General features: G+C 38.3%; 2 protein-coding genes and 1 long non-coding RNA gene across 6 annotated transcripts in view; all 3 read right to left on the minus strand.

Moving 5' to 3' along the window:
- The window catches only part of LOC144209833 (uncharacterized), a 57073-nt gene extending 46307 nt beyond the window's left edge, over positions 1–10766 (minus strand). The window contains exon 1 of the long non-coding RNA XR_013329253.1: positions 10418–10766. This is a non-coding gene — a long non-coding RNA (uncharacterized LOC144209833). The remainder of the gene's footprint in view (positions 1–10417) is intronic.
- A 2814-nt stretch (positions 10767–13580) lies between these two features.
- klf6a (Kruppel like factor 6a) lies at positions 13581–20375 on the minus strand. Its single transcript, XM_077736035.1, has 4 exons — positions 20023–20375; positions 17683–18268; positions 16842–16965; positions 13581–16076 (listed from the first exon to the last, which is right to left on the minus strand). The coding sequence occupies exons 1-4, from the start codon at positions 20122–20124 to the stop codon at positions 16025–16027; spliced, it is 864 nt and encodes a 287-aa protein (XP_077592161.1). The 5' UTR covers positions 20125–20375; the 3' UTR covers positions 13581–16024.
- An 805-nt stretch (positions 20376–21180) lies between these two features.
- The window catches only part of LOC144209727 (uncharacterized), a 31931-nt gene continuing 27680 nt past the window's right edge, over positions 21181–25431 (minus strand). For 2 of the 4 annotated variants that reach the window (XM_077736186.1, XM_077736189.1), the window contains 2 exons: positions 23143–23228; positions 21181–22013 (listed from right to left, as the gene is read on the minus strand). In XM_077736186.1, the coding sequence (XP_077592312.1) occupies positions 21960–22013; positions 23143–23228 (140 nt within the window). In that variant the 3' untranslated portion in view covers positions 21181–21959. Of the gene's footprint in view, positions 22014–23142; positions 23229–23849; positions 24166–25431 lie in introns of those variants that run through there. The other 2 variants (XR_013329216.1, XM_077736188.1) reach the window with 2 other exon arrangements.

A 25431-nucleotide genomic window follows, 5' to 3' on the forward strand; every position in this document is an offset into this window, starting at 1 on the left:
TGATGAGCAAATGTGGATTCAGAGGTCCAGACTTGGGTGGGGGGACACAATGAATAACTGTCCACAAATGATTAGGCTTTATTCAAATTGTAAAGTACTTTTTCTCTACTGGACTTTATTATCTAATGAGAAAATGGAGTTATACACAGTGAGAGAACATCCCAGTTCACAATTTACTTACTTGATATAATCTCTCTCTGTCTGTGTAAATATATATGTATGTATTATATATATACCTATATTTATTTTATATAAATATATATGTATGTATATATACATGTATATATATATACATATATATCATACTTTTGATAAATAGTTGAAGGAAAATGAATGTCAGTATGCTGAAGGTCACATGCTTTGGGGAAGGTACGCACAGATAATATGGGAGTGCCAAATGACACATGCTCTTTAATTCGCAGCAGTCAGCTTTCAAATATGCATTCCAGACATTTTGAGGCTGTGTAAATATAAGTGAGACCATTGGCAGGCAAAAGAATACTTACTAGGGCTTAAACAGGGGATGGCAACAGTCCCAAGAATTTGGTGTCTATTTGCTCAGACCATCTCCAAATGGGATCTGAGAGATCAAATCTCAAAGTGTCCTGATGGATTCGACCCTTGAGCATTTTAATACTGTACCAAGCCGTTTCCTGTTTCTGTTCCAAATCTGTGCTAAGCTAACAGCTTTTGGCATAAGCATACATCTCTTATCCACCGATATGTTCACTCAGCTCTAACAGTGAAATCCTCCGGAATTTTTACACCTCTGTGGATATGATACACTCATTCTAGCTCACATATTTTCACAAGTCTGGGTTTTCTGCAAATTCTGACTTGGCAGTCATTGCCCAGGTTTTTTTTGTTACTATTCATGCAATCACCGGGCATTTTAAATGCCAATCAGCACATGCACTGATTGATCATTGTGGTGTACTACAACCCTTGATGCAAGCAATTCTCAGTGAGCGTCATCTGTCACACATGCATATTCTAACGTATATATTTTAGATACAATGGTTTTCTAAAACTGCTATTTAGTAATGCATAAACATAATTCATACTATTATGTTGTCTTGCAGCTGATTTTGGTTATTTTGGAAAGCTGGTGAGACAAACTGGTTATTAGCAGGAGCAGCTCCAATTATTTCTGACCAATAAGCAAGTTTCTTCACATTTGCTTTAATAGTACTGGACTTGTTGGCATAGCATATCCTCTTTTTGAGTTAGTTACAATGTGTTCCTGAATGCAAGGTTGACTCACACCAGATATGAAGAAGTATTTACAGCATATCTGGCGTGCAGAAATTTACCAGCAAGATCTGTGGTGTGAAATAGGCAGTTGGGGAGTGCCTTCCAACTGATCAATCGCATCCATGAATGAATTTTCACAGAGCACAAAAAATGTGAGTATGCCATGTCTTGCATTGCAACTGCACGGGCATACTCTACAATAATAATCTTTAACATAACTGAAAATTGATGGACCTTTTTTTCTAGGCAAAATGAGGAAAGGCGCTTGGAAAATGTGCAAAGATGTTGGATCATCTCCTAGTGAAAACGAATGATCTCACTGCTAGTCCTTGTAGCATAGCTAGGACTTGGTTTATGGATATCGTCTCTCCACTGAGCAGACACCTCCAGTTCATCATACGATGGTGTTTCATTGGCTCCTAATGGCCAAGAGGCACATAAAGAGAGAAGAGGGAAGGCAAGGATCTTGTCTCCTCCACTATTCTCCTTCCCCCAAGTGTCTCTTCAAAATGACTAAAGAATGCTGAGGGTTTAAATTCTGTGTGCCATGTTACTTCTGAAGTCAATATTAAAACCATCATTATACGGTTACCCATAAAGCTGATTTTACCCCATGTCCGAAAAGCTGATTTTACCCCATGTCCAAGAAATAACTTAATGCAACATACAAATGGTTTTGAGCTCCGTTTGCTTTAATTTTACCATTTACTCAATTTGGATGGATTTTCATTCCTGTATTGTATTATTGAGTCTAACATGTGACGGCGACTGAATATTAATGAAGTGCTCAACAATTCTGTAAGATTCTTTGGTCCCTCGTTTGAGAAAATATAACCTCCCCCTCCTGCCATGTTACAGTATGTGACGTCTGAGACCAAGTGCTCAGAGTGCAGATCAGACAACTGTTTGTAGCAAAATAAATAGCATATTTGGCGTTAAAGCATGTACTGTATGTGCAAGTAAAAATAGATGTGAATTAGGGTACTACTTTTCACTAGAGAAAATGGTAGTCTTTTAGTCCACATAATAAAAAACACTTTTAATCTAACTACTTTTGTTCCCTTAATCCTTTTGACAGCGGAGGGCACACAACAGATGTGAATCAATGGATTTGCTGCTTCCCCTGTAAAGCATTTTGAATCAAATTATTTTAAATTTCATAATGTAGCTCTAATGTACAAAGACAGAAACTTTGCATTTCAGCTCTCAGGACTAATCATGAAATCACATTGTCATTGTCAGGCTATATTCGGTTTCAAATGCCCCACAATTTTGGCCATGTCTCGGGTAGCTGCCAGAATTTTTTCCCCTCAATTAAATTAATATTATTTTAAGGAAAACTCCTGTATGAAAAAAAGTACATGCAGCTTTTGTAAGGCAAGGCACAGTTCTTTGCATAGCACAATTCAACACAAGGTAATTCAAAGTGCTTTACATCGAAAAACAATAGTCTGGTTAATTCATCAAGACAGTTAAAAACAGAAAACTATTAAAACGGGAAATATATATAAGACCAAAAATGAAATGGTCATTTAGAGTCAAAAGTCATATCACTTGGAATTTAAAATGATTATTCTATGGTGTACTACAATAGTGTTTTTTTCCCTGACATAAAAAGGAACAAACAGTTTTAGAAGACTTCAGGCCTTCAAGTAACTCGTTCCAGAGGTCAGGGGCATAGTAACTGAATGCTATTCCACCACCCTTCTATTCAGGCATGGCTGGATAAATCAGACCAAAGATTGCATGCCAACCCTTCACTTAAGCCCAACGGTAGAAGTGGCTTTTTACTTCAAAATGGCTCTTGTGCGTGAATGGTCCAAAATTCCCCGAGACACAATAAAAAAAATAAAAAAAAGAAGAGTGCTTGCTCTAATAGCTCACATGTCAGTGAACCCTAGAGTTTCACTTTCAATTTTTGTCCCAATACATTGGCACATACAATCAATTGTAGTCTAAAACAAAAGATTTACCACAACACTTCAAAATTCCATCACATGATTGTTTGACTTTGACAGGTGTTATAGTCTAAAAAAAATCCTTGGCATACTGTCTCATGGATAGGTAGGTTGCCATAGCAACAAATGATACTTGGCACAGTTTCGGCACCAGTGATTCTTTGACATTTGTGAAAGCAGGATGGAGGAACCAGAGTGTTTTGGTTGGCAATGGTAAAGTTTTGAGATGACAGAATGTAGAATACTTCATGTCAACTATGTATATTTTCACTTCATGCGTTTGTCAGTGCTGGCTTTCAAAACACATCTTCGAAGTCGCAAAGAGAAATGAAGCGGCAGAAGTGCAGTCAATCCTCTGAGGTGACACCAGTGGAAAGATCATAAAATTTCCAAGGTAACATTTGTATTCTTTGTTTTCACTTTCCCTTTCCATATTTAAAAATCCAACAGCATGTGTGATGGAGAAAATACCTTGGAGCAAGAATGATTAATGACAAACAGACAGTTAATAAAATTGCCTAAACATGTATTATTGATTGTTTTTTCCCCCTCTTTAGTTCTCATGAATAACCTTCTGTCATAAATTACTGGGTTCATTTACATTGCACCAAGACTGGCTTGTGCGAGATTGTAAAAATTGTGATGGGGTTAAAGCGACCTCCGTGCTCTATAAATTATGCGTCCTGTGCATGTTTAATCACATGCTGGTGAACAAACCCTGGCTTGACCTTCTCATAATTAAAATGCAAAGTAACCTGTTGGCTGTCTGTCGCCGTGATTGGACGCGATATGGTGCAAACAGTCGGGCTTTCACCAAATCTCGCTGAACTTGGCAGACAGCTTGGTTTGTTTTACCAAGTCGACTTCAGCAAATCGTTTATCTTGATATAGAAAAAAAAATACAGGACGCAGCACTGACCTTTTTGTTGGATTAAAGTCCAAATACGTTTGATTATTTTAATGCATTTGCACCTTGGCAATTGACTTTTAGCAAAATTTGACACTCCAAGGTTTTCTTTTGGTTTTTTTTATTTTATTTGCGGGATGATTGCTGTTGTGAAAGGCTACACGCTTCCATTAGCCCCACGGTCGATTCTGGGGTCATGGATCCTCTTAGCATTCGGAAGTTTTGTGACATTTGCTTTTGCAGTCAAAGACATTTAAATTTCACCATTGTCATTGCCCTGAAAAGTAAGTTGGCAAAACAACACAAATAGTTCTCTACATGGAGTACTAGAATCTTGAACACCACTCCAATTTGAAGAAAGGTTACATAATAAGTCACCATAAGAATCGTCAAGAACTATCATTTTTATAATTCAACCAACTTTCGAGCCACTCTTGGAAGCGCACATCCAACGGTTTTACAAATTATGCCACTTATGTCAGATTTCCCATACGTTTTCAGTGCATTCACCTCACAAGTGTCCCACTATTTAGCATGTAGATCAACTCTGCGACTCCAGCCTGATTTTTTTTGTTATCTCATCTATGGTCTTTACTTTTTCATTTGACAATTAATTAGTGTGACCAAAAATTAATTAAGGTCTAGACCAAAGAATGCTGTGATGCATTTCTAAATTAATTCCTGGAGATGGAGGTAGAGGGAGAGGATTAATATCCCGAATGAGTGTTAAACTTTGTCTGTTGCCTCAGGCTCTAATGAGAGATGATGAAGGCAAAAGTAAATATCAAAGGCGGAAATATAGCGATTAACCTAACCTAAGATGCTCACATTTGCAACCCTACGAAGCAGAGTACACAATCATTTAGGAGAGTCAATTCATTGCCAGCTAATGATCATTTCAAGGTGATATGTTGTGCTCTGCAAACTTCAAATCGGAGACAATAGAAATATGAATAATCTGTCCAAGTTTATAAACGGCCTCGCCGTAAAACCAAAGCTAACAGCCAATGTGTCAAGTCACATTCTCATTTTCATACTTGTAAGATTATAAGACAACCACTACAACTTAATGAGTCACAGATGTGCCTTACACATTTCACTTTATAGGACTCTTAAATCGCCACACATGTAGAAGCAAATGAATCAATGTTAATAAAAGAAAAACCCAAGACAATGAAACACACGGACAACTTGAAAATAATTACTTTTGCTCACGGAAGTATATTTTCTCTTCCCTTCCAAAACAGTATTATCTAAGAGTTTAAGTTCCCAGAGTGTGGAATGTATTCCAGAATAGTCTGGCAATCTTAGAAATATGATGGATGTTAATGAATAATAGGTAACAACCCACAAATGACCTTGGCAAGTCTTCTAACCACACTTAAATGACTATATTCACAACAATAACATCATTTGAGTTTATTTTTCAAATTAAGTGCTATCGAATGCCAGCATTTGAAGCATTTCAAGGTTTATTACACGATTACTTCTGCAAAAAGGGAAATAATTCATTGAAAAGTGGATGTTGTGGTGATAATTGTCACATGTTGTAAAGCAATCGGGAGTTCATAACTTATCGACTCTAGAATGACAATTAGATGCAGAGCTGTCCGTAGACTGTGATTACATTTGATGTAAATCATGATGTAAATTAATCACCTCCCCAAAACCTTGTTACATACTGCAGACAACAACTAGCATCATTGCAAAGGTCAAGTCTTGCCATTTGGTTTTAAATGCACTACACCTACGTAGCTCAGATGAATACTTCATGAGCAATTCATCCAGGAGGACAGCATGTGAATTTAGATGCGTAAAGGGTTACTTTTCCATAGGGTTCCAAGTGCTAGAGATAACTCTCTCTGTACTGCTGCAAAGCTGTAAATGTGGCTAGGCAAAACTAGCGTTTGCTGTTATTGCGGCATGTGGACACAAAAATATAGAGATATAATTCTAAATTAATCAACACACTGTTTGCGAATATACAGTATGGCCAAACCAGTGATAAAAAGGCACAATAACAAATACAAAAATAAAGTCATTTTGCAGTTTTGTTTTATCGTGAATAGAAAGTATGCTCAGCTCATCTCATTTTCTGCACTGCTTTATCCTCACTAGTGTCACGGGGGGTGCTGGAGCCTCTCCCAGCTCAATCCCAGAAGCAGAAGACACCATGAATTGGTGACCAGCCAATTGCAAGGCGCAAGGAGACAAACAATACTCATACCAAGGGGAAATTTAGAGACCAATCAGCCTACCATGCAAGTCTTTGGAATGTGGGAGGAAACCAGAGTACCCAGAGAAAACCCACGCAGGCCCGGGGAGAACAATGTAGAATATGCATGTAGAATATGCACTTTGTAGAATGTTCATTTTTACTGTAGTGCAAGCAACAGCTCGGTTGGTTAGTGTTTGGGATTTCTGCCAGACATGTGAAAGGTTCTGAGTTCAATCCTTGCCTCGGGTCTTCCTGTTCTCTCGGGCCTGTGTGGGTTTTTCACTGCAATATTCTGTTCAGTCTGAAAAATAGCAGCTTGGGTTAATTGAAAAAACTGACTTCTGAAAATGTAAGTGGAAATCTGGTTCATGTAAAAGTGTTACTGCACTACACTATCATTTAAATAATACTCATCCTTATACTATATTGCAAATAAATGTATTTGAATGTATCATACTATTTCATTAACAGTTACTTACCAAATGGGATCTTGATAAGTGGATATGCGGTAAAAACACAAATTAATTTTTCCATTTCCATGACAAGTGAAATGAACAGTCATTGAAATACAACATGGGGACCTCTAATCTAAAGTATTCTCACAGTAATTGTCTTCAGAGCAAAGTGGAATGAGCCACACTTGGTGAAAATGATCAGATTGCGTGAAATAAAATATTGATTTATAGGGTTCTTCCCAGCACGTATATGTTCAAGTGGTATATTTTATGTTGATAAATGTAAATGCTAGCGAGTACCTTGAAAAGGGAAGAAACCTTTTATTTCAGCTAGTGTAGTATGTGTGATTGTTCACCACCTTCAGTCGAAATTGAAAATCATACCAGTTTTAACACAGTTTGACATATGCCTCAGGTCTTATACAATAAATAAAATCCCTTATGACTGTGGACATGACGTGTGGATTTGAGGGAGGAAAAAAATAATAGCTTGTTCTAAAGTATGGCTTTTAGAAGGGAAAAAGCAAACACTAGAAAAGGGATTTCCCATAGAGGTTATTGATGTGTCCTGAAAAATCCTGCCATTTAATCAATAAGGCAATTAAAGAAATTTCTATAATGCTGGTTTATATGGCACATAAAAGAATATCATGCAATCTCCAACCACCTTGCAAAATTGATGTAGCGTAGTGCAGGGCTGCCTCTTAATAATACGAATATATAAATTCCTCTCCATTGTAATCCACGGTATTTTTATTTTACGACACTATTTGTTTTGGTATACTACCTGTAACACCAAATTGAGTTCTACATCAATCAAACAGAAGACAACAGTATGTTTAAAAAGCAATTTCATCAAATCAATTGTGAAAGCAAATTTTCCAAACGCACATAAAACCCTTAATCAAATAACATTCAATTTTTTACGAAGTTTATCCAAATAATAATTCGTTAGACAAGCCAAAAGTAGAATAAATAGCTTAGAATAACCCTCCCCTTATGGGACAGAATATCATGCAAAATGCTAGATCATTTTTCACACAATAGATAACAATGCATTTATTGGATGCGGTAACATAGCAACGTTACTTCCGATACTGTGAAAAAATGATAATGAAGCAGATAGGTAATCTACATAGACTGAATGCACTCGCTTCTATAGTTTTTGAAAGCATAGTGACCCGGCAAGCACGCCTTAATGAGCAAAGGGAAAAGGGCAAAGGCATTATTCCACTGGGGACCATTATAAGGGAATGCAGCTCACCTGTCCTCACATCTTCTTGACTGTTTGACCCCTAGCTAGCACTCGGTGGTGTATTTCGCTCCACCCTCCTGAGCACGCACGCTGTCACTGTCCAGCCGAGTGACATAAGCCAGAGACATTGAGAAAATGGAATCTAATTACAGCGACGATTATGACTGTGGCCGAGTTCGACCCGGATTTGTGATCAAATGGCCTCACTTACCTTGAGCATGGCAATTGCACCAAGTCTAACCCTCATCCCTATGTCTCAGCATGCCAACAAACCCTTACAATTACCTCTTCGATGTTGTCATCCAAGAACACGCTCTTATCAAATGAGATCATTATACTTTCATCTTAACCTTTATTGATTTAAAAATGATTTATAGAACCAGATGGTTCCCTGCAGGGATCTGTACCAATGTTTATTGATTGTCAACATGATCCTTCCTACCGGTATGATGCACGTGTTATGTTACATTACTACCGACCACAGTACAAGTAGCGGTTTTTAATGATTATGCATTTAAGATAAAGCATATATCTGGCTTGCATTTCTATATTCATATGTATAAGGTATGAATACTGAAAAATGATCAAATTAGTAGAATGTTTTAATAGAGATTAAGTGAAGGAATATAATGTAAAAATACTACTTTCTATGCAATGCAATGGACGTTATATGCATACAAACAACAATGTGTTTATCCAAGTACTCCCATTTTGCTATAAGGAACATCAGCTTCATTGCCACATGCTCCTGGCCTGCTGCTAACCCCAACTCATTAGATAGCTATTAGTGGAAATGTTTAAAGGGACGATGACTTAGCCTTGTGACAAAGAGGAAATGAGGGAAATGTTTGGTGTATTCAGGCATTACAAGAAGATCAATACAAAACAATGGGCCTCCATCATTCTAGCATGTAAACTACAGAGCCATACAACCATGCAAATTATTAATGAGGGGAAAGTCGGAAGAAGATACAAAACTGACTGAAGACAAAACATGAACGGGTAATAATAGTTAGGCATGCTTCTTTTCAACATGTGCTGTTTTCTAAATAGCATTCATGTTTGTATATTGTGTTCTTGAAAATGATTGTGTATTGTAATGATGTTGTTATGCAGCAAATGTGCACTTTGTTTTTGGAAAGCAAATTGTAAGAATTTGAAGTAGTCATGTAACCTGTTTGTATTTAGAATCAATATAAATAGTACATACAAACACATGACCAAATAAAACAAAATAATAATTCAATTATTCATAAATAGCATCAATTTGCCATAAATTCAATCTAAATATGAAATATAATTCATTTTTAAAAATATGCTGTTCTTGTATTGAACATATTCTACATTATAAACGCTTATTAAATCCACAGGCAATATATATTTAAACAATACTCATGGCAATATAAAAACTAGAGTATTAATGGCACCACTATTAAAAAGTTCACACACAGATTCAACATCAAGAGAGCATAATAAAAGTCCCATTTTCATCTCATTTTTTGGCATTGACTCGCACAACTCTATCAAATTCCAATGTGAAAATTCCAGTAATAGCACCTGATATTGTCAATGATCTACTTTGGAGTTCATTTTCTTTGTGAAATTAATTCCATGTGACTTCTGTGTCTTGTTCTTATCTTGGTGATTGTCACGCAAATTGATTTAGAAGCTGATCTACCAACCACACACACAGCCAAGATGCAGAACAGTTTGTCTGTTTGCACGTTCCATTCGGAGTATTTAAAAATAGTTACAAGATGGATTGCGATGGCATATTTTAAATATTTTTAGGACAAGAGCAAATGTCAAACGTGCCTGACAATAGCAGAAAACAAATGTCTGGCTTCATCAAAATGTATTGTGTGATATTGATTTTCTTTTGTTTTGTTTGTGCAGTGAACATTTATTTGTTTTCCACTTAAACACATGCATTCTGCACTATTTTTACAGCAATTAGAAGCAGTCCACGCAATGCAGTCAAGAGTGAAGCAGTTTGGATCTTAGTAAAAGATGACATTTTAGTGAACCATGCTCATCATACATTTTTAATGAGAAAATAATGTTTTTGCAAAAAAATTGTGCCCTTGCATTTGCTTGGGTTACCTACCGTGCATGCAAATAACAACACATAGCCAATATTTCATCACATTTTTCATAAATCTGGACATAGACAACCTACCTGAGTATAATGATGACCAGTCTGAGTTACATCAGAAGTATACCACCCACTATGACCACCCACCAGTTTGACACCTGTCATCACCAGCTGTATTTTTACAACTCATCAATGATCTAACCATAACATTTCATTATTAATATCCATACATCAATCATCTTAAAAAATGACATAACATGACCGATCTGACTTACCTTATTTTTCATGTCTGTACTTGAGGTGGTTTGATTTAAATGAAATGTCCATATTTTTCAATGGTAAAACTCACTCACAACTTAAACACGTGCTGCATGTTTTGCAGAAAATACCTTTCACACTCAAAAAAACAAAAGGTGTCCTCCGATGTCCACGCTTGTTCTTCTCTTTAAACACACTTTGACGGCGATTTCAGGTTAAAAGATGAGTCGTTCTTTTTAATGCTGGTTTGCACGAGTTGATGTGTCACATTTTCCTTCGCATAGTTAGTTAGCAAGTTTGGGTAGTGCGGGCAATGCTGTGATTGGCTGCGCATCGTGATTACATCGCATCCTCTGATTGGCTGGTCACCTGTCATATGAATTACACCGAAAATAATACAGAAAATAACTTATATTTATCTAATATACTTGCACTGGATACGTTTTATTGTACTGCAAGAGTGTATATGAAAGTCTGCAACCATTTGCACATCTTAAAGTGAACATTGCACACAACCTCACTCTATTTAGACAAATCTTCTCTTAGAGAATATGATACATACTGCATATTAGTTAACCAGTCACACTAATTTCATTTGTATAATTGAATTTTAGCAGAACAAAATCACTACATGGCTGAGTTACTTCCCCACTGTTTTTTTTCTTGTGCCTGATCCCTTTTTTCATGCTTTTATTGTAGTAATTTAAACTGTTGAACATATAATATTTCTAATTCTAGCATGAGGTGGAATTTTTATGTGGTAGACCAACTTTAAAATGCCATAATGTCAAATGTAAATAAGAACTATCTGCCAGATCTTGTTTTATATTTTCCATATGATTTGACTGTTCAGCATCAACACACTGACACACACACACACACACACACACACACACACACACACACACACACACACACAATCAGCCACTGGGTGCCCCCCATTCTGACAGAAACTTGCATGTGCACTCACTCACTGCTGCTATTCTCTGCTGGGGACTAGGACATTTTCACAGTTTAACAAGGTCATGCTAAGCAACATCAGCTGGCAGTGGTTTTCTACAAAAAAAAAAAAAAAAAACCCATGGCAGGTTGATTTATTTTGTCACCTCCAAATCTCTAGCGACACTATGGCTGGGTTTAGAAAAACTCAGAGGATTTGTGTTCAAGGTGTGCTTCCAGCTAAGGATCACTTGACTTTATCAATGAGGAACAGCAAAAAGAGATTCATTCAACTTGCTTAATTGAAGAGTAAATTTACGGTGCATAGTTTGGATGGAGAAAAGGCTGATTGTGATTATAGTAGGGGTGGCATTGACTGCTTGGTGGGCGCACAACGTAACTTTAAAGGAAGGTCAGTGACCTTTTATTTTAGTTCCATTCCCCCAATAAGCCACGCGCTAATAGACTCCATTAACAGAGAGAGCTGGAGGGAGGGAGCCCCACACAGAGGCTTTCACAGTGAAATCGGCATATGTGACGACTTGCAGTCTGGCTGACTGAATGAACCAGACTCTTAGCCTGATAAGCTCCTCTTCCCTTATTATTTCCCCTCATTTAACCGGCTAGGGGCCTTCATCGTAGTTATTTTTCTCAATTGTGTCTAGATGAGGTTCAGTTAATGCAGTCCATCACTTTGGCTACTTGTCTGTCATTTCTGTCTGGATAATATAAGGTTAGTAGTATGTTTAGGGGGAGGGGGGTGCTTAAATTCTCATCCTTTTGCAATTGCACAGTCAAATATGTTCCTATTCAATCAGAATATTGTCATTTTTTGCAGCTCTGTTTCCAAACATAATATAGTAAATGTAAAGTAAATATAATTACTTCACATTGTATTTAAAAAAATAAATAAAAATAAACCTGACTGTGAGAGCAGTTATGGGACAGGTGCTTTATTCAATGTTGTGTTTTGTTCATAATCATAATTTTACCTATCTATCTATTTCCTATACTATCTGGATTGCAGTTACTTTTGAGGAGAGACAGGGTACACTGACAGGTTGCCAGTCAATTGCAGGGCACATAAACAAACAACCATACACATCTATTAACCACCAATCATTCAATTTTTTGAAACAAGGGCAAAAAATGTTAGTAAAACCCACAAAAGCAAGAAGAAAGCATGTCAAATCCACACTTGACTTGCTCCTATCGATAAAATAATATGGTAAAAATAATATAATAAAATAATAGTCCTTTTTTAGCAGACTTAACCACCTTGTATAAACGTGTTTATCATACTGCATTCTGTGAGCATTGTTGTTAACATTCAACACAATAATTGTGCAAAACAGGATGCATTTTGCAGTAATTTGTGCTATTTTTAAATTTCATTTTAGTCCAAAAACAAATTCAGTCCATTCTGTATCCCATTTGTAATATGCGTATTACTCTAGATGGATTTTCCGCTATTAAAACAAGTGGGGCAAATCTAGAAGCTCCAGCTTTCACTTGCGAAAAAACAACAACATTCCTTGCCAAATCTGGGAGGTTCTTCAAAAAATGGGCTAATTACCAACAGCTCGCAAACCTCATTTAAAAAGCAAAGGGCTTTTACTAGAAATCAGAGGAGCTAATAAGTTGCCTGCCCATTCTAGGTCATCACCATAAGCAAAAGGGAGGGAGTATGTTATTTTTTCCTTCGTTTATAACTTAAAACTCAGCTCTTTGGTTTATCCACTGCTGTTTTGTATCATTATCTGTGTTAAGGAAAGTAATCCTCAAACAAATGTATGAAAGTGGCTCCATAATTAAATGCCATGGGCTATAAGAACTAGAGATAAATTATTTATACTGCTTTGATGAGCACTTGCTTGCTCTAAGAAATGGGGAACTCTTGGAATTTCGACTATATGGCAGGAAACTTTTCTGGGGATTCTTTATTTTGGGAGTCTGTTAGACGTGAATGTTTAGCAAGTTGTTATTTTACAAGTCAAGAAAAGGTGAAACAGTGCACAGCAGCTTTAGAATAAATGTTGGGGAAAAGAAACAAGGTTCTGGTCAACATCTCTCTTCTAAATTCATTAAGTAGGTGACACAAATAATGCCATATTTGCAACCTTGGTGCCCTGAACACTAACTTTAATCTGTCTGTGTCACTACAGGACAAAACACACTAGCAAAAAAAAAAAAGTAACCCAATAGAGGAGACTTAAAAAAATAAGACAAAAGGAAGCAAGGTCAGATAAGAATTTCTTATTATTCCAATAAAAAATACATTCATACAGAAATATAACAATTTTGCAAAACAATTCCAAATAAAAATTTGATAAAGCATAAACATAACAATTTTACAAAAGTTGTTGTTTTTTTTTCCTTTTTTTATACAAAGATCCAGTTGAAAACAAAGCTGTGTGTGTGTGTGTGTGTTTGTGTGAGACAGAAAAAGCTGGAATAGTGGCATGAAAGAAATGACGTTGAAAGTGAAAATGATGTCAGCAAACAGAGCTGTTTCAAGGCTCAATTACCATTTGAACTATATCGGCTAGCCAGCTATCTCCAATCTATCGTATTTTCAAGTTTGTACACGTCCTGGGTGCAACCGCCCGTCTGAAATCTATCGTTTGCGGCATAACATCTGATTCCTTTTGGCAAGGTGGCGGAGATCGTTTAATGCTGCGTGAATTGCGGCCTCTCTGCCTTTAAACGAGTATCTATACCAACTCAAGATGCAGATAATACTCGTTTTGTCTTCTGATTGAACTTTGATGAGCACTGTCAATGGTTGATCTTTATCCCCACCTCTTTAGTTCTTTTTTTTTGGGGTTTGCTCACACGTTTGATTTTAATAATACTGTTGCTGCCTTGCTAAAACAACGCTCACCAGACAGGTCAATATCCAACCTCCATAGTCAGCAGTCTGTGACAGATTCCATGCCAACAAAGCCTTTAGCAATTCATTACTGTGAGGCACTACAAGGCGAGGCCTGTCCAACTGCAGCCTGTTAATTACAATAAATCTTTAGCCGTTTCTTCAGTCGCACTTGTAGGCATAAAAAGGGACAAGAAGGAGGGGGTGGTGGTGGTGGTTAGTAAGAAAAAGATCAACTTTAAAAAATGATGGTTTTGTACCTTTTGAGCTGTGTTTGATGGACATCAGTACATACTACACAGTAGTCGACATCTTTAATAACAAAAAATAAGTGCTCTAAACATACAGCATTTGACGTATTTACAGAATTGTCGCTAAATCTGTGCTATGACTCAAAAACAAAAACAAGTACTTTCACGACCACAGTTAAGAAACAAGAGATCGTTACCGTCGACGCAAAGAGACGGCATTTGTAATTGAGCCTTGATCAAGCTTGTCAAATCACCCATATAAACAAATACGACCTCCCGAGGGGAAGTGCACAACCACTGCCTCGGGGCAGTCACTTGCATAAGGCACCATTCAGGTCAACAGTGCATTATTCGATAGAAAGAAAGTAGAAAAAAATTCCAAAATTGTTACCCCAAGGCAGAAGATGAATGAATAGAACAAGCAAGCATTGATGAAATGAACACAGGAATGAGGAGGATTTGGTTAAATAAAAAAACAAAAAGAGAGAGAGAGAGAGGGAATCATCAAGGCTTTATGTACAATATTGTAACATTTTTTCAACCGTTTGCATTTTAGCTGCACCCTATTTGAAACTATTTGCAGTCCTGATTATAGTGGAAACAGGGGTGTGTGGGAGGAAGAGAAAAAAAAACCCTAGAACCATGCAACAACTGTCTATGATACTGAAGTTATAGTTGTGTTATACCTCTAAGCACACAGCTTATACAATTAGACTACAAATGAAGCTTTGTAGCTTGTAAAAAAATAAGAAATCAGGCTACATAACACATTGCACATTTAGTAGCTGCACCAAAAAACACCAAAACAAAACTCATCTCATACAGCGACCATGGGGGTGAACTTTTAGTCCCGGTCTATGCAGAAAGGTGACTTGTTTTTCCTCTGATAGAAGAACTTCTCACCCCCAAGTCTAGGTGCCAGACAGACTGCCACTGGGGAAACATAACAAGAATGTTTCCCCCCGAGAAAGCCCACTCAGTCCACAGCAACGTCAGTGCCAGCCCCCTCAGACCATCCAACTAAGCTATCCATCCTCTCTTCTTCCCTTTCCTTAAAGAAGGCAGGCAGCCATTGCCAGTCATTCACAGTACATTCGTGCTTACCTCAGACAGTTTTTGCAAAGTACCAGTGTATCAACTGTCCGATGGGGTGGGTGGAAATGTCCCCCAAAACATCATGCACCATACAAACAAAATCATTCATTCTTTTGTCAATTTTTTCCGCTTTTTTCCTGACTATTTGAATCAAAAAAAAAATGCTCTCTGCTTCTTACTCCCTTCCCCTAAACAATGATGATTTTGTCCACTTGTTGCAACCTTCAGGGCATCCCTCTTCTCAAGTGAGGTCCCGGAGGCACTGGGTTTCAGTATGGTGCAAAACAGCATGCTTTGGCTGGAACACACTCCCACCTGTTTGCTCTCTGGGATAAGTTCAACCAAGAGACTGGTAGGGAGATTGTGTTGTTTTTTTCTTTCTTTTTTTTTTTTTGTTCCCCTCCAAAAAAAAAAAAAAAATGTTTTGCCCTCCGCTGTGTTGCTTGGTTTGGTGCTCACCCCCGGCTTTAGATGTGCCTCTTCATGTGAAGAGCCAGATGGTCAGACCTGGAGAAACATCTGGGGATGGAAAAGAGGTGGAGAAAAGAAAAAAAACAACCAAACATTAGTGTAGTAGAAGCTTGAGGCTGAGACAAAATGTTTTTGAAGGACAAATTAATGTTATTTTCAGATGTCACATGACTTTAATGGAAAATTCCTTTGCTTGGCAACAAAATAAACGAGAAACATCTATATAGACTTAAAAAAAATGTTGTATAGAAAGAATTAGTACAGGAATTGTTGCGCATATAATGTATTATTTAATAAATTGTAGCTTTTTATTGAATAGCGATCAAGACAAAAGTAAATATGCTTGAATAGGATAATTTTATTATGCAGTTAGTTTGCCAAAAGGATGCATTTTTTTCCCCAATTGAAAGATTTATTCTGTTACTTTTTACACCAGCAATTGACAAAATCCCCGATAGTTTTAAAGAATGGAAAACACCACTGGCCACGTTTCAAAATGACGCCTTACAGCAACAATATTTACAAAACACTTCTAGCACACCAGTCATGACATGTTTTCCTTCTTTCCCTTGATATCTTGTGTTTTACAGTAACATTTTTAAGTCTTTGGTAGGGATATCTCTAAAAGCGAAGGGAAAATAGTTTAAACGTGGTTTTAAATGATAAATACTTGATTGATTCAGCAGATTGAACGGAAAAGCTTCAAAAATGTTTCAAATCTAATCCAATCAAGCCGTTTGAACATATTTTTGGCTCTCCTTATACATGTGAAACTCTGCTTAGCTTTTTGGCAGTACATTAAACAGAACTTACCTGTCACAGTGAGTGCATTTAAATGGCTTTGCCCCAGTGTGCTTCCTGAAATGTCTGGTCAACTCATCACTCCTTGCAAAACGCCACTCACAGCCTTCCCATGAACACCTGTACGGCTTCTCACCTTAAAACAAGCAGACATAAACAGATTAGAAATGACAGCAAATAGTCTTTTTTATCATGTTAAGCTGTTACTGAGCCAGAACATTTCAAATCAATCATGCCTCAGAGTGAAACCGGCCTGATGACTAACGCGGAGTCACCCAAGACAGATTCCACGGAACCCGTCGGATGACTCGCATGTTTTGTTTTACCCTTTCAAATGCATACTGTAAGCATCCTTGGAATGCTCCTAGTGATTTAGGGCAGAATGTGTGAGAGCCAGATACACGAAACCAGAAAACCTACCCTGTAATTTCACGCCTTTAATCAAAAATGAAAAAAGTGACCACTACAAGCCACCCAAAAAGCGTAGAGAAACCCCCCCCAATAACATAGCGCCCTGCTTTTTCCCATGCTGAAACTCAATCTGTTTTCAAGTCCTTTTATCTCCAATGTGGAACCCCTCCCCCTTTACTCCCGCTTGCTTGGCTCTCTCTCACTGGGACAGTCAGTCACATTCCACATAGATTAGGTCACAGTTTAGCTATCCAGCCATGCAAAACTAATGCCGCTGTGCACCAGCTGAGAACATCATGCAATGTGGACCTTTAATTACGTTACACGTCCATTGTACAGTGCCGTTTGAGGGCAATGTCTGAATTAGTAGCTTCTACAATCAATAAGGAGTTGTTTTCTGTCTAAAAATACATTGATTGAACAAGTCAAGTGTACAATTTACCTGTATGAGTACGCTGGTGTGCTTTTAGATGGGAACTCTTTGTGTAAACCTTGCGACAGCCATTGAACTGACACCTGTGTATTCTCCTTCTCCCGTCCGGAGAAACATCCCCGCAGGTGAGTCCCGTCTTTTCCGAACCCTTGGCCACGCCATTGCTCCGGATTTTAGCCGGCAAATGCAAGTCGCCGTGCGTGCCGACCCATCCGCTCACCACACCGCTGGGTTCGGAGTTGGCCTCCGGTGAGGACGGTGGGGTGCTGATCACAGACGGGCTAAAAGGTCCAGAACCCACCAGGGCCGAGGCGAGGGGGTTAGAGATAAAGCTGTGCGTGGGCGAGAGCTCCTCGGAACTGTCTGACGCTTCGCTGCTGGCATCCGAATTCACGCTGTTGGTGTCAAAAATTTGGCTATCGTGATTGTCCTCCTCTTGGGGGCCCGGGGGTAGTTTAGGGTCAGCCTCGACTTTGGCCTTATCCCCACAGGCCAAGATCAACTTGCTCCAGAGGTCCTCCTGGCCGTCAAACTTCAGATCGGGAGTGGAGACGTAAGGTTCGCTCTGTAGATAGCGCTCCAGCTCCAAGCATGTCTGAAGCAATGACAACAAAACCAGAAAGTACAGTGAGAAAACATGAATTATAATGCAACCCCCTGCGGATAGTACGCTTTTTTTTCACGCTAGCTTCTATGGCGGGATCATTTTAAATGATGCATGTCCTCACAAGCCCAAAACACTCAATGCAGTGGAATACTTGCCTGCAGCAGGAAAAGATCACCAACAAATTGTAACAGATCCAACAGTCAATGGTCACAGCATGATGTATATCTCAGTTATATTTCACCAGCTGCATGTAGATTAAATCTAATATTAAAAAAATCCTTTTTAAGTTTGATACTACCCCAAAAATATCAATCCTACGTGTACTTGTTACAGAATACAATAACTTGGCTCTGTGACAATCATCAATATAATCTCATCTCATTTTCTCTCTATCCTCATTAGAGTCGCGGGGGGTGCTGGAGCCTATCCCAACTACCCCCGGGCCATAGGCGGGGGACACCCTGAATTGGTAGCCAGCCAATTTCAGGGCACAAGGAGACAGACAACCATACACACTCACACCCATACCTAGGGGCAATTTAGACTCCAATCAACCTTACCATGCATGTTTTAGGAATGTGGGAGGTAACCCATGCAGGAGAACATGCAAATCCCACATAGTTTGACCAATCTGGATTTGAACCCAAGCACCAATAGCTGCGAGGCCGACTCACTAAACCACTAACTCCACCGCGCTGCCCATTCATCAAGATAACATCTACATTTAATCCCTATTTTCCTCATTGAGTAATATACACTGCAGCTCTCAGCATTGTCATTTTAGTGGCCCAATGACTCACTGAACAAATTTAGATACCTTTTAAGGAAGCCACTCAACACCCCCCCCCCTTCCACTACCCACCAACATGAGCTATTCAGCTGCTTTTCCTCATGCGTACCTCTGACATGCAATCACATCCTTCCTCACAGTGTCAGCTACACACTACACAAGCTCCAATTTACTCCAGCGGCCATTAAAGTTGAAAGGCAGGGCCATTCATTAGATGCTGCTCAGAGACAGCCACGTTACTAAGGTTCATGTAGAATACATATTTCCTGCAGGCATAAATGTGTATTTCTATCTCTTTTAACCACCTTTTCCCCAGCTGTGCTTGCTTTCACGCATGCCAATGAACAATCGGAATTTGATATGCTCTCATGCGAATGCTGTCAATTCCGGTTTAAACATGGAAAATATTAATAATAATAAATAAGATAGTGACCATGACATTATGTAGACATGTACACATCCTCATATATTTCAATGATGACGAGTAGAAATGTATACATATTGTTTGATATTTGTCCTGTGATCATAATATTTTGGTTGAATGATTTTTACTACAAAAAAGGCGGAATTTAAAGTTTAAACACGAAACGACACATTTGATCTGACAGCTTTGAGGACTATTTACATTGCAAGGGATGTTAAAGTAGATGATTATGAGCCAGTCTTGTTTTGAGAAAAGTCAGGCAAAGTCGATTTCAGCGTGCAAATCAAAAAGGGAAGAAACACTATGGAAATGCTCAATGAAGTACTTTGGAATCGCGCACACGCACGCACGCAAAATCACACGCATGCACGCACGCGGGTGTTTTGGACTTCCAGCTGTCAGACGTGACACAGTGAACCACTTCGCTCTCAGTGCCCACACACAAGCAAACACAACCATGCATGTATTAAATGAAGTCAATGACTTGCCGATCTTTAAAAAAAAATCAGCAAAAAATGCCATATTCACCTGCTGCCAATACTCCTCCAATGACGGTAAGGCGGAGAAATAGCCCGTGTCATGAACTATTTGAAGTTCTTGAAAGATACTGCACATGGGTAGAACATCCATTTTCCCGAGCTCCTGTCAAAGTAAGCTTAAATGTGTTGCGATGAAGCAAAAACAAAAAAAGAAGAAGAAGCCAGTCAGAGAGGAAACGGAATGCAGAGTGTCCCTTGCTGTAACTCGCATGCGACGCAAACGAAGCAGCGCTTGTTTTCAAGCAACCTCCTTCCGTCCCCCTTCTTCTCTCGCTTGGCGTTTAAGGTATTTGCAAACACTGCAACGCACTAGATGGAGAGCTACTGGCTCTGCAAAGTTCCCTATTCAAACCTCCGAGCCCGCCCCCCTCCATCACGGCAGGATGACGCTGACTCCAGCTCCACCAATCAAAAGCGAACAGCCTCCTGCATGTCAAATGATATCACAACCGGCCAATTAACAGACACCTCGGCACTCAGCGGCTTCGCTCTCTCTTGTGATTGGCTAGTTGGACTCCCATGCTCTTGTCGCTGATTGGTTAGTTATTTTTAGCGTGTATATAAGTGCAGAAGGCGCACGGCCACGAGCGTCAGTTCGCTCAACGTTGCTGGCTTCGTGTTTGACCACAGACAGCGCATGTGAGCCGAAACTGCTTTGCCAGTGAAAACATATCCGCTCGCTGGTTCTATGCTCTCAAGTAGCAAAGGGACAGATGCGTTTAAACACTATGAGATCAGCCAATCTGTGGTTAAGTGTGTGTTGACAGGGCTTTCTAAAAAAAAATACAAAATAATAATAAAAAAAGAGGTTTCAGCATATTCTTGTTCTTGGACACTGGTGGTTGGAACTGATGACTTGTTATATAAGTTTTATGAGTGTGGAGGAAACTATCTACTTCTGTCTGAGTATTTTTGCATATGGTAAACAGTAATTTAATGTTCCTAGGAGATTTATTTTTATTATGAAGTTAGCAGTTTTGTTTGGCTGTGATATGTATATTCAATAAGAATAAGCAATTTCATAAATGGCCTTTTAGAATAGCATGAACAAATGCAAAGTTTATTCCTGGAGGGTTTAAAGTAGGTTCTGTCAATTTTTCCATGCCATTTTTTTAGCACTCAAAAGGCACAAATTAGTGATCAGAAATCACACAAAAATCAGCCAATTTTTTGGACCGACTCAATAAAATACACTTTACAAAAGTATAATAGTTGGCCTAAACATTTTAAATGACTTATCTATTTATTTCAATAGGAAAAAGTACAAGCAGTTGCCATAATGATTAAGAATGAACTCTTCAAGTAACTTTGGCAATGATAGACAGCCAATCAGTTTCTCTTTTCATTCTCCTGGTATGAATTTCAATTAGTTTGTCACTTGTAGACGTCCAATCCATTTCACCCTCCAGGTTCAAAAGGATGGATGTTTATCTGCGTCAATTACGGCCAATGAGTTAATCAAGAGACCACTGTGTTGTTATTGCATGTTTTTTTAACACCAGGTTTAATTTAAATCCATCAATTGATTCAGGCCTGATAAAGTAAATACAACTTTATTAATAAATATTTTGTATTTCATTATGAAAAAAAGTCTTGGGTATAGTTTGAGGACATTTACTGATAATAGAAGCTAAACTCAGCCTGTCAGCGTTCTTTTAAAAATTCCATCTTTTATAAACCTACCTTCCTGAGATTATTTTGGGATGAGGATGAGCCTGGAAAATCTCCTAACCTTGCAATTTAAGTTTCAAGTCTTTCTTCCGCTTAACATAACGTGCTTAACATATAGCTTAACATATAGGACGTCCTTACTGTTGTGAAGTTTCAAACATCTTTATGTTGAATGGTCACACTTGTTGTATCCTGTCATGAATGATGCACCCGCTTGTAACATTCCACGACATTCCAGTTGGTAGTGGCTTGCCGTCAACCGGAACATTCTCTTATCATTTCCTCTGTCTGTGTGCCAGGCTTCACTTCCTGTAAATATTGCATAAGACCAGAGTGTGAAGTTAGGACCCCGACCTGGCACGCCATCTCCTGATGAGATAAACAACATTTCTAAGACAAGAAGTCCATTGTTTTCCAAGTAGCAGTATTTTCTGACACTGGCAAAGTAGACAACTGAGCATTCTTTGTGTTGCTCTCAGCTGTGAGGCCGTATTTGTCACCCACGGCATCTGATTTAGTCATATGGTGGCGGGATGTCTTGTTTAGCCTCGAGCTGGACTCAGTAGCCCCGTGAAGGAATTCCACTTTTCTTTTATGTTTCAAAAGAGGCTATTCATTGTGTCCTTGTAGAACTCAATGGAAAGACTGATTTGAAAAGTGTCCATTTAGTAGAGCTGCTAAAAGTCTTTTGTCACAGCGCATGAAATGTAACAAAATGCATTGCCCCTCGTGAAACTGTAATGCCTCGTCATTACTCATGCATTTTCCAAGTTGCCAAGGCGTCTCCTGCATGTATGTGATGAATAACATAGTCCATGTTCAGGTCCCGCTGGAGCAATAGTGGGCTGCTCTACAGTAATCACTTCCTTTAGAAGGCCTCTTAGATGAAGCATTTAGAGAATGCGCAAGGTCCTCACATGGCAGTTTTATCTTGGAAGGCCAGGTCTGTAGCTTTATCATCGTTATGTAATTCCAGGCCCGCAAGTAGCCGCAAGGAAGGAGCAATTACGGAGTGACCCATTTAATGCATCACTGTCAAGCCAATCAGTGAGTTGTTCCATGAAGGAGTTTTTTTTTTGGGGGGTACAATTTAGAAACATTAGATCTTTTTATTCACCCCGTAGCCACTATAAAAGGTAAGAAGCATAAGATTAAGATTGCAATGATTATGAGCATTTGAATTCAGAGTAATGTGAAGTATTTCTTAGGCTTCACAATTTGCATTTAGGGATCTATGACTTAAAAGGTAAGAAAACACAGACTTGGAATCATAAAACTGCTAAAATTTGATTGCATTTTGGATTTGATACAAAATACATCTAAAAATACCTAATATTCAAGTTATGAAATACCTCAGTGTGAAAAATTTGACTCCAGAATTCAAGTTATGAAACGCAATATCTAAAAAAAGAACATCCCAAAACATGAACACACTTACCGTATCTTGTATTTTATTTTGAAATTGGTACAATAGAGTTGCTCTCCCATCATTTATCTCCCAACAGTTTGCTGTCCTCTCCTTGGCTAGAATAGAACAATCAAAAAATATAATTATTTTTCATTTAAATGGCTTAAATCAATAAAAATAACATTCAATTTTCCCTTTTTTTGTTCTGCACATATTTCATGCAAAATGTAATTTTTAGTCATGTATTTATTTTGCAACATATTAAAGCTTTGGTCTTAAGATATTTCATTTAGTGGCACACAAAGGGTTAAGAAGCAACATTTGGTTGAAAATGAGCTGTCACATTCATTTAGTGTATTTGTTTATGAGCGTCACGTAAAGGCCCCGGCGACAAATTTATTGCCCGACAATGTTTATGTCGGCATGACAGATTCCGAAATAAACCTTTGCTCATTATTTCCCCCCGCCAACTATCAGAAGGCCAGTTAGTAACGAGGTACATCACTATTGATAGAGATGCATTGCCCTCTGCGGAGGCCACTGAAATTTGTCCTGGCTTAAATAAAATGAAAATAAAAATAATTGATTGGAAATCAATCCACATATATCATTCACTCTTTTGTTAAAAGGAGAAATGGATGGAGAGCCAGAGAGGAGGGGGTTGCAAGAAGAAGAAGAAGAAAAAAAAAAAGAGCTCCTGGAAAAATCAATATTCATTCAAATCATAAATCAGAATTGAGTCAGCGCTTGCAGGGAAGATAGATAATCATTGGCCTGGTTTTGGATTACACACTAGGCAAGGCAGAAGGAGGCTTGTCCAGCCTGCAAATACGTGCCTGCACGCCATGTGCACGCTCCACACACAGACACAAAGATAAGTTGAAATGGAAGGCAACATTGGCCTCACGTCTCGCCGTCAGGCCCAGCTGGGGACAGATCAACGTGTGTATACTATGGGACGCGTGGTGTCGCTTCCATCAGTCAACAACCTGCCTCTTGACCTTGAAGATGAAGAGTGGTCCCTTCTCCTTAAGTATGTGTGCTTCTTAGCTGCTAAACAGACATGCATCAGACATAGCAATCAGTCAGGGAGCTCTTGTGATGTTTGGTGATGGCGCTTCTTCAATTGGTTTGTGTGCTCGCATTCAGAGCACAACCGTACATCCATTTGCTGATACATTGAGGGGGAAATCAATATTGTCCACCTCCAATATGATAAAGGATTCGGGATGCTTGATGCACTCAAACGCAGTGGGCTTTGTTTTGTGTGCATGACTCATGAAATATCAAATATTGAGCTTAACTAAACTTTAGAACTGACTTTCTAACAAAAACGGCAACCTGAAAGTTATGTTCTTAAAGATTTTTTTTTTTTTTTACTAACCAAATGTTTCCTTTCTAGGAAGACCTCTTCCTGTTTCATGAATTTGAATGTGATATTGAAACTATGGTGGTTAGATTTTATATGTCAAGCATGAGCACTAAAAATGAGTTAAGAACACAAACATTATCTTATTAGTTTAATGGAATGTAATCCTTTATGCAGATATTCTACTATAAATCTGAGTGCCTGAAAGCCAGTAATTATGAGCATTGTTTTCTCATTGCTTTAAATAAGCTTTAAGGAATGTATAACATTTGCCCTGTTTGAGTAAATGTTCCTTTTTTTTTTTTGAAGAGTTGTCAAAGGAAATGCTCATAAAATTCTAACTAACATTCGGAGTAATTATTTGGTTTAAGCTTTTGAATATATATTGTAGTAATGTAAACCTCATTAATGCTAGTACTGGCACCAAGTGGTATAACAACCCATCCATTAAATTTTCTTTGGCCCAAAAAGGCTGGTAGACACCAATTGGAAAGCATTTTTATTTTAGTTTTCCAGCAAAAACAACACTAGAGTTAAAAGTACTTAATATTGGATCACAGTTGTGCCATTACTGATGAGGCGACACAGCTCCTAAAAATCACAATAGACCTGGCACATTTGGTATAATTAGATGTTGAATGCGAGTCCCTAACGCATAATTTGTTCAGCCCACCCAAATTGTTAGATCCACTTGAATTGAGCTAGATGTATTAATTGACTGTGAGTTTTGTTCATTGGTTGTTATTCTAAAACTCCACACTTTCATTGACACAATGTGATCCACCTCTGGGAAATAACAGTCCATTTTGGATTCAAACTAATACCAACTTAAAATCTAAACCATATAAAAGAGGTAATGTTTTCCAGGAGGACAAATGTATAAATATTATGAAATATGGGTTTGTAGTCAAAATATGGATTAATATAATGTATCTATACTTATTACAAAT

Source organism: Stigmatopora nigra, chromosome 16 (assembly GCF_051989575.1).
Source record: "Stigmatopora nigra isolate UIUO_SnigA chromosome 16, RoL_Snig_1.1, whole genome shotgun sequence".
NCBI classification, from domain to species: Eukaryota; Metazoa; Chordata; class Actinopteri; order Syngnathiformes; family Syngnathidae; genus Stigmatopora; species Stigmatopora nigra.

What these genes read in the sequence shown, in the direction of transcription:
- klf6a (XM_077736035.1), bottom strand. Translation starts at nt 20,124, where the DNA reads ATGGATGTTCTACCCATGTGCAGTATCTTTCAAGAACTTCAAATAGTT. An exon ending in TGGAGGAGTATTGGCAGCAG is followed by an intron (nt 18,269 to 20,022) that starts GTGAATATGGCA and finishes TCATTGCTTCAG; the next exon opens with ACATGCTTGGAGCTGGAGCG. An exon ending in AAATGCACTCACTGTGACAG is followed by an intron (nt 16,077 to 16,841) that starts GTAAGTTCTGTT and finishes TTCCATCCCCAG; the next exon opens with ATGTTTCTCCAGGTCTGACC.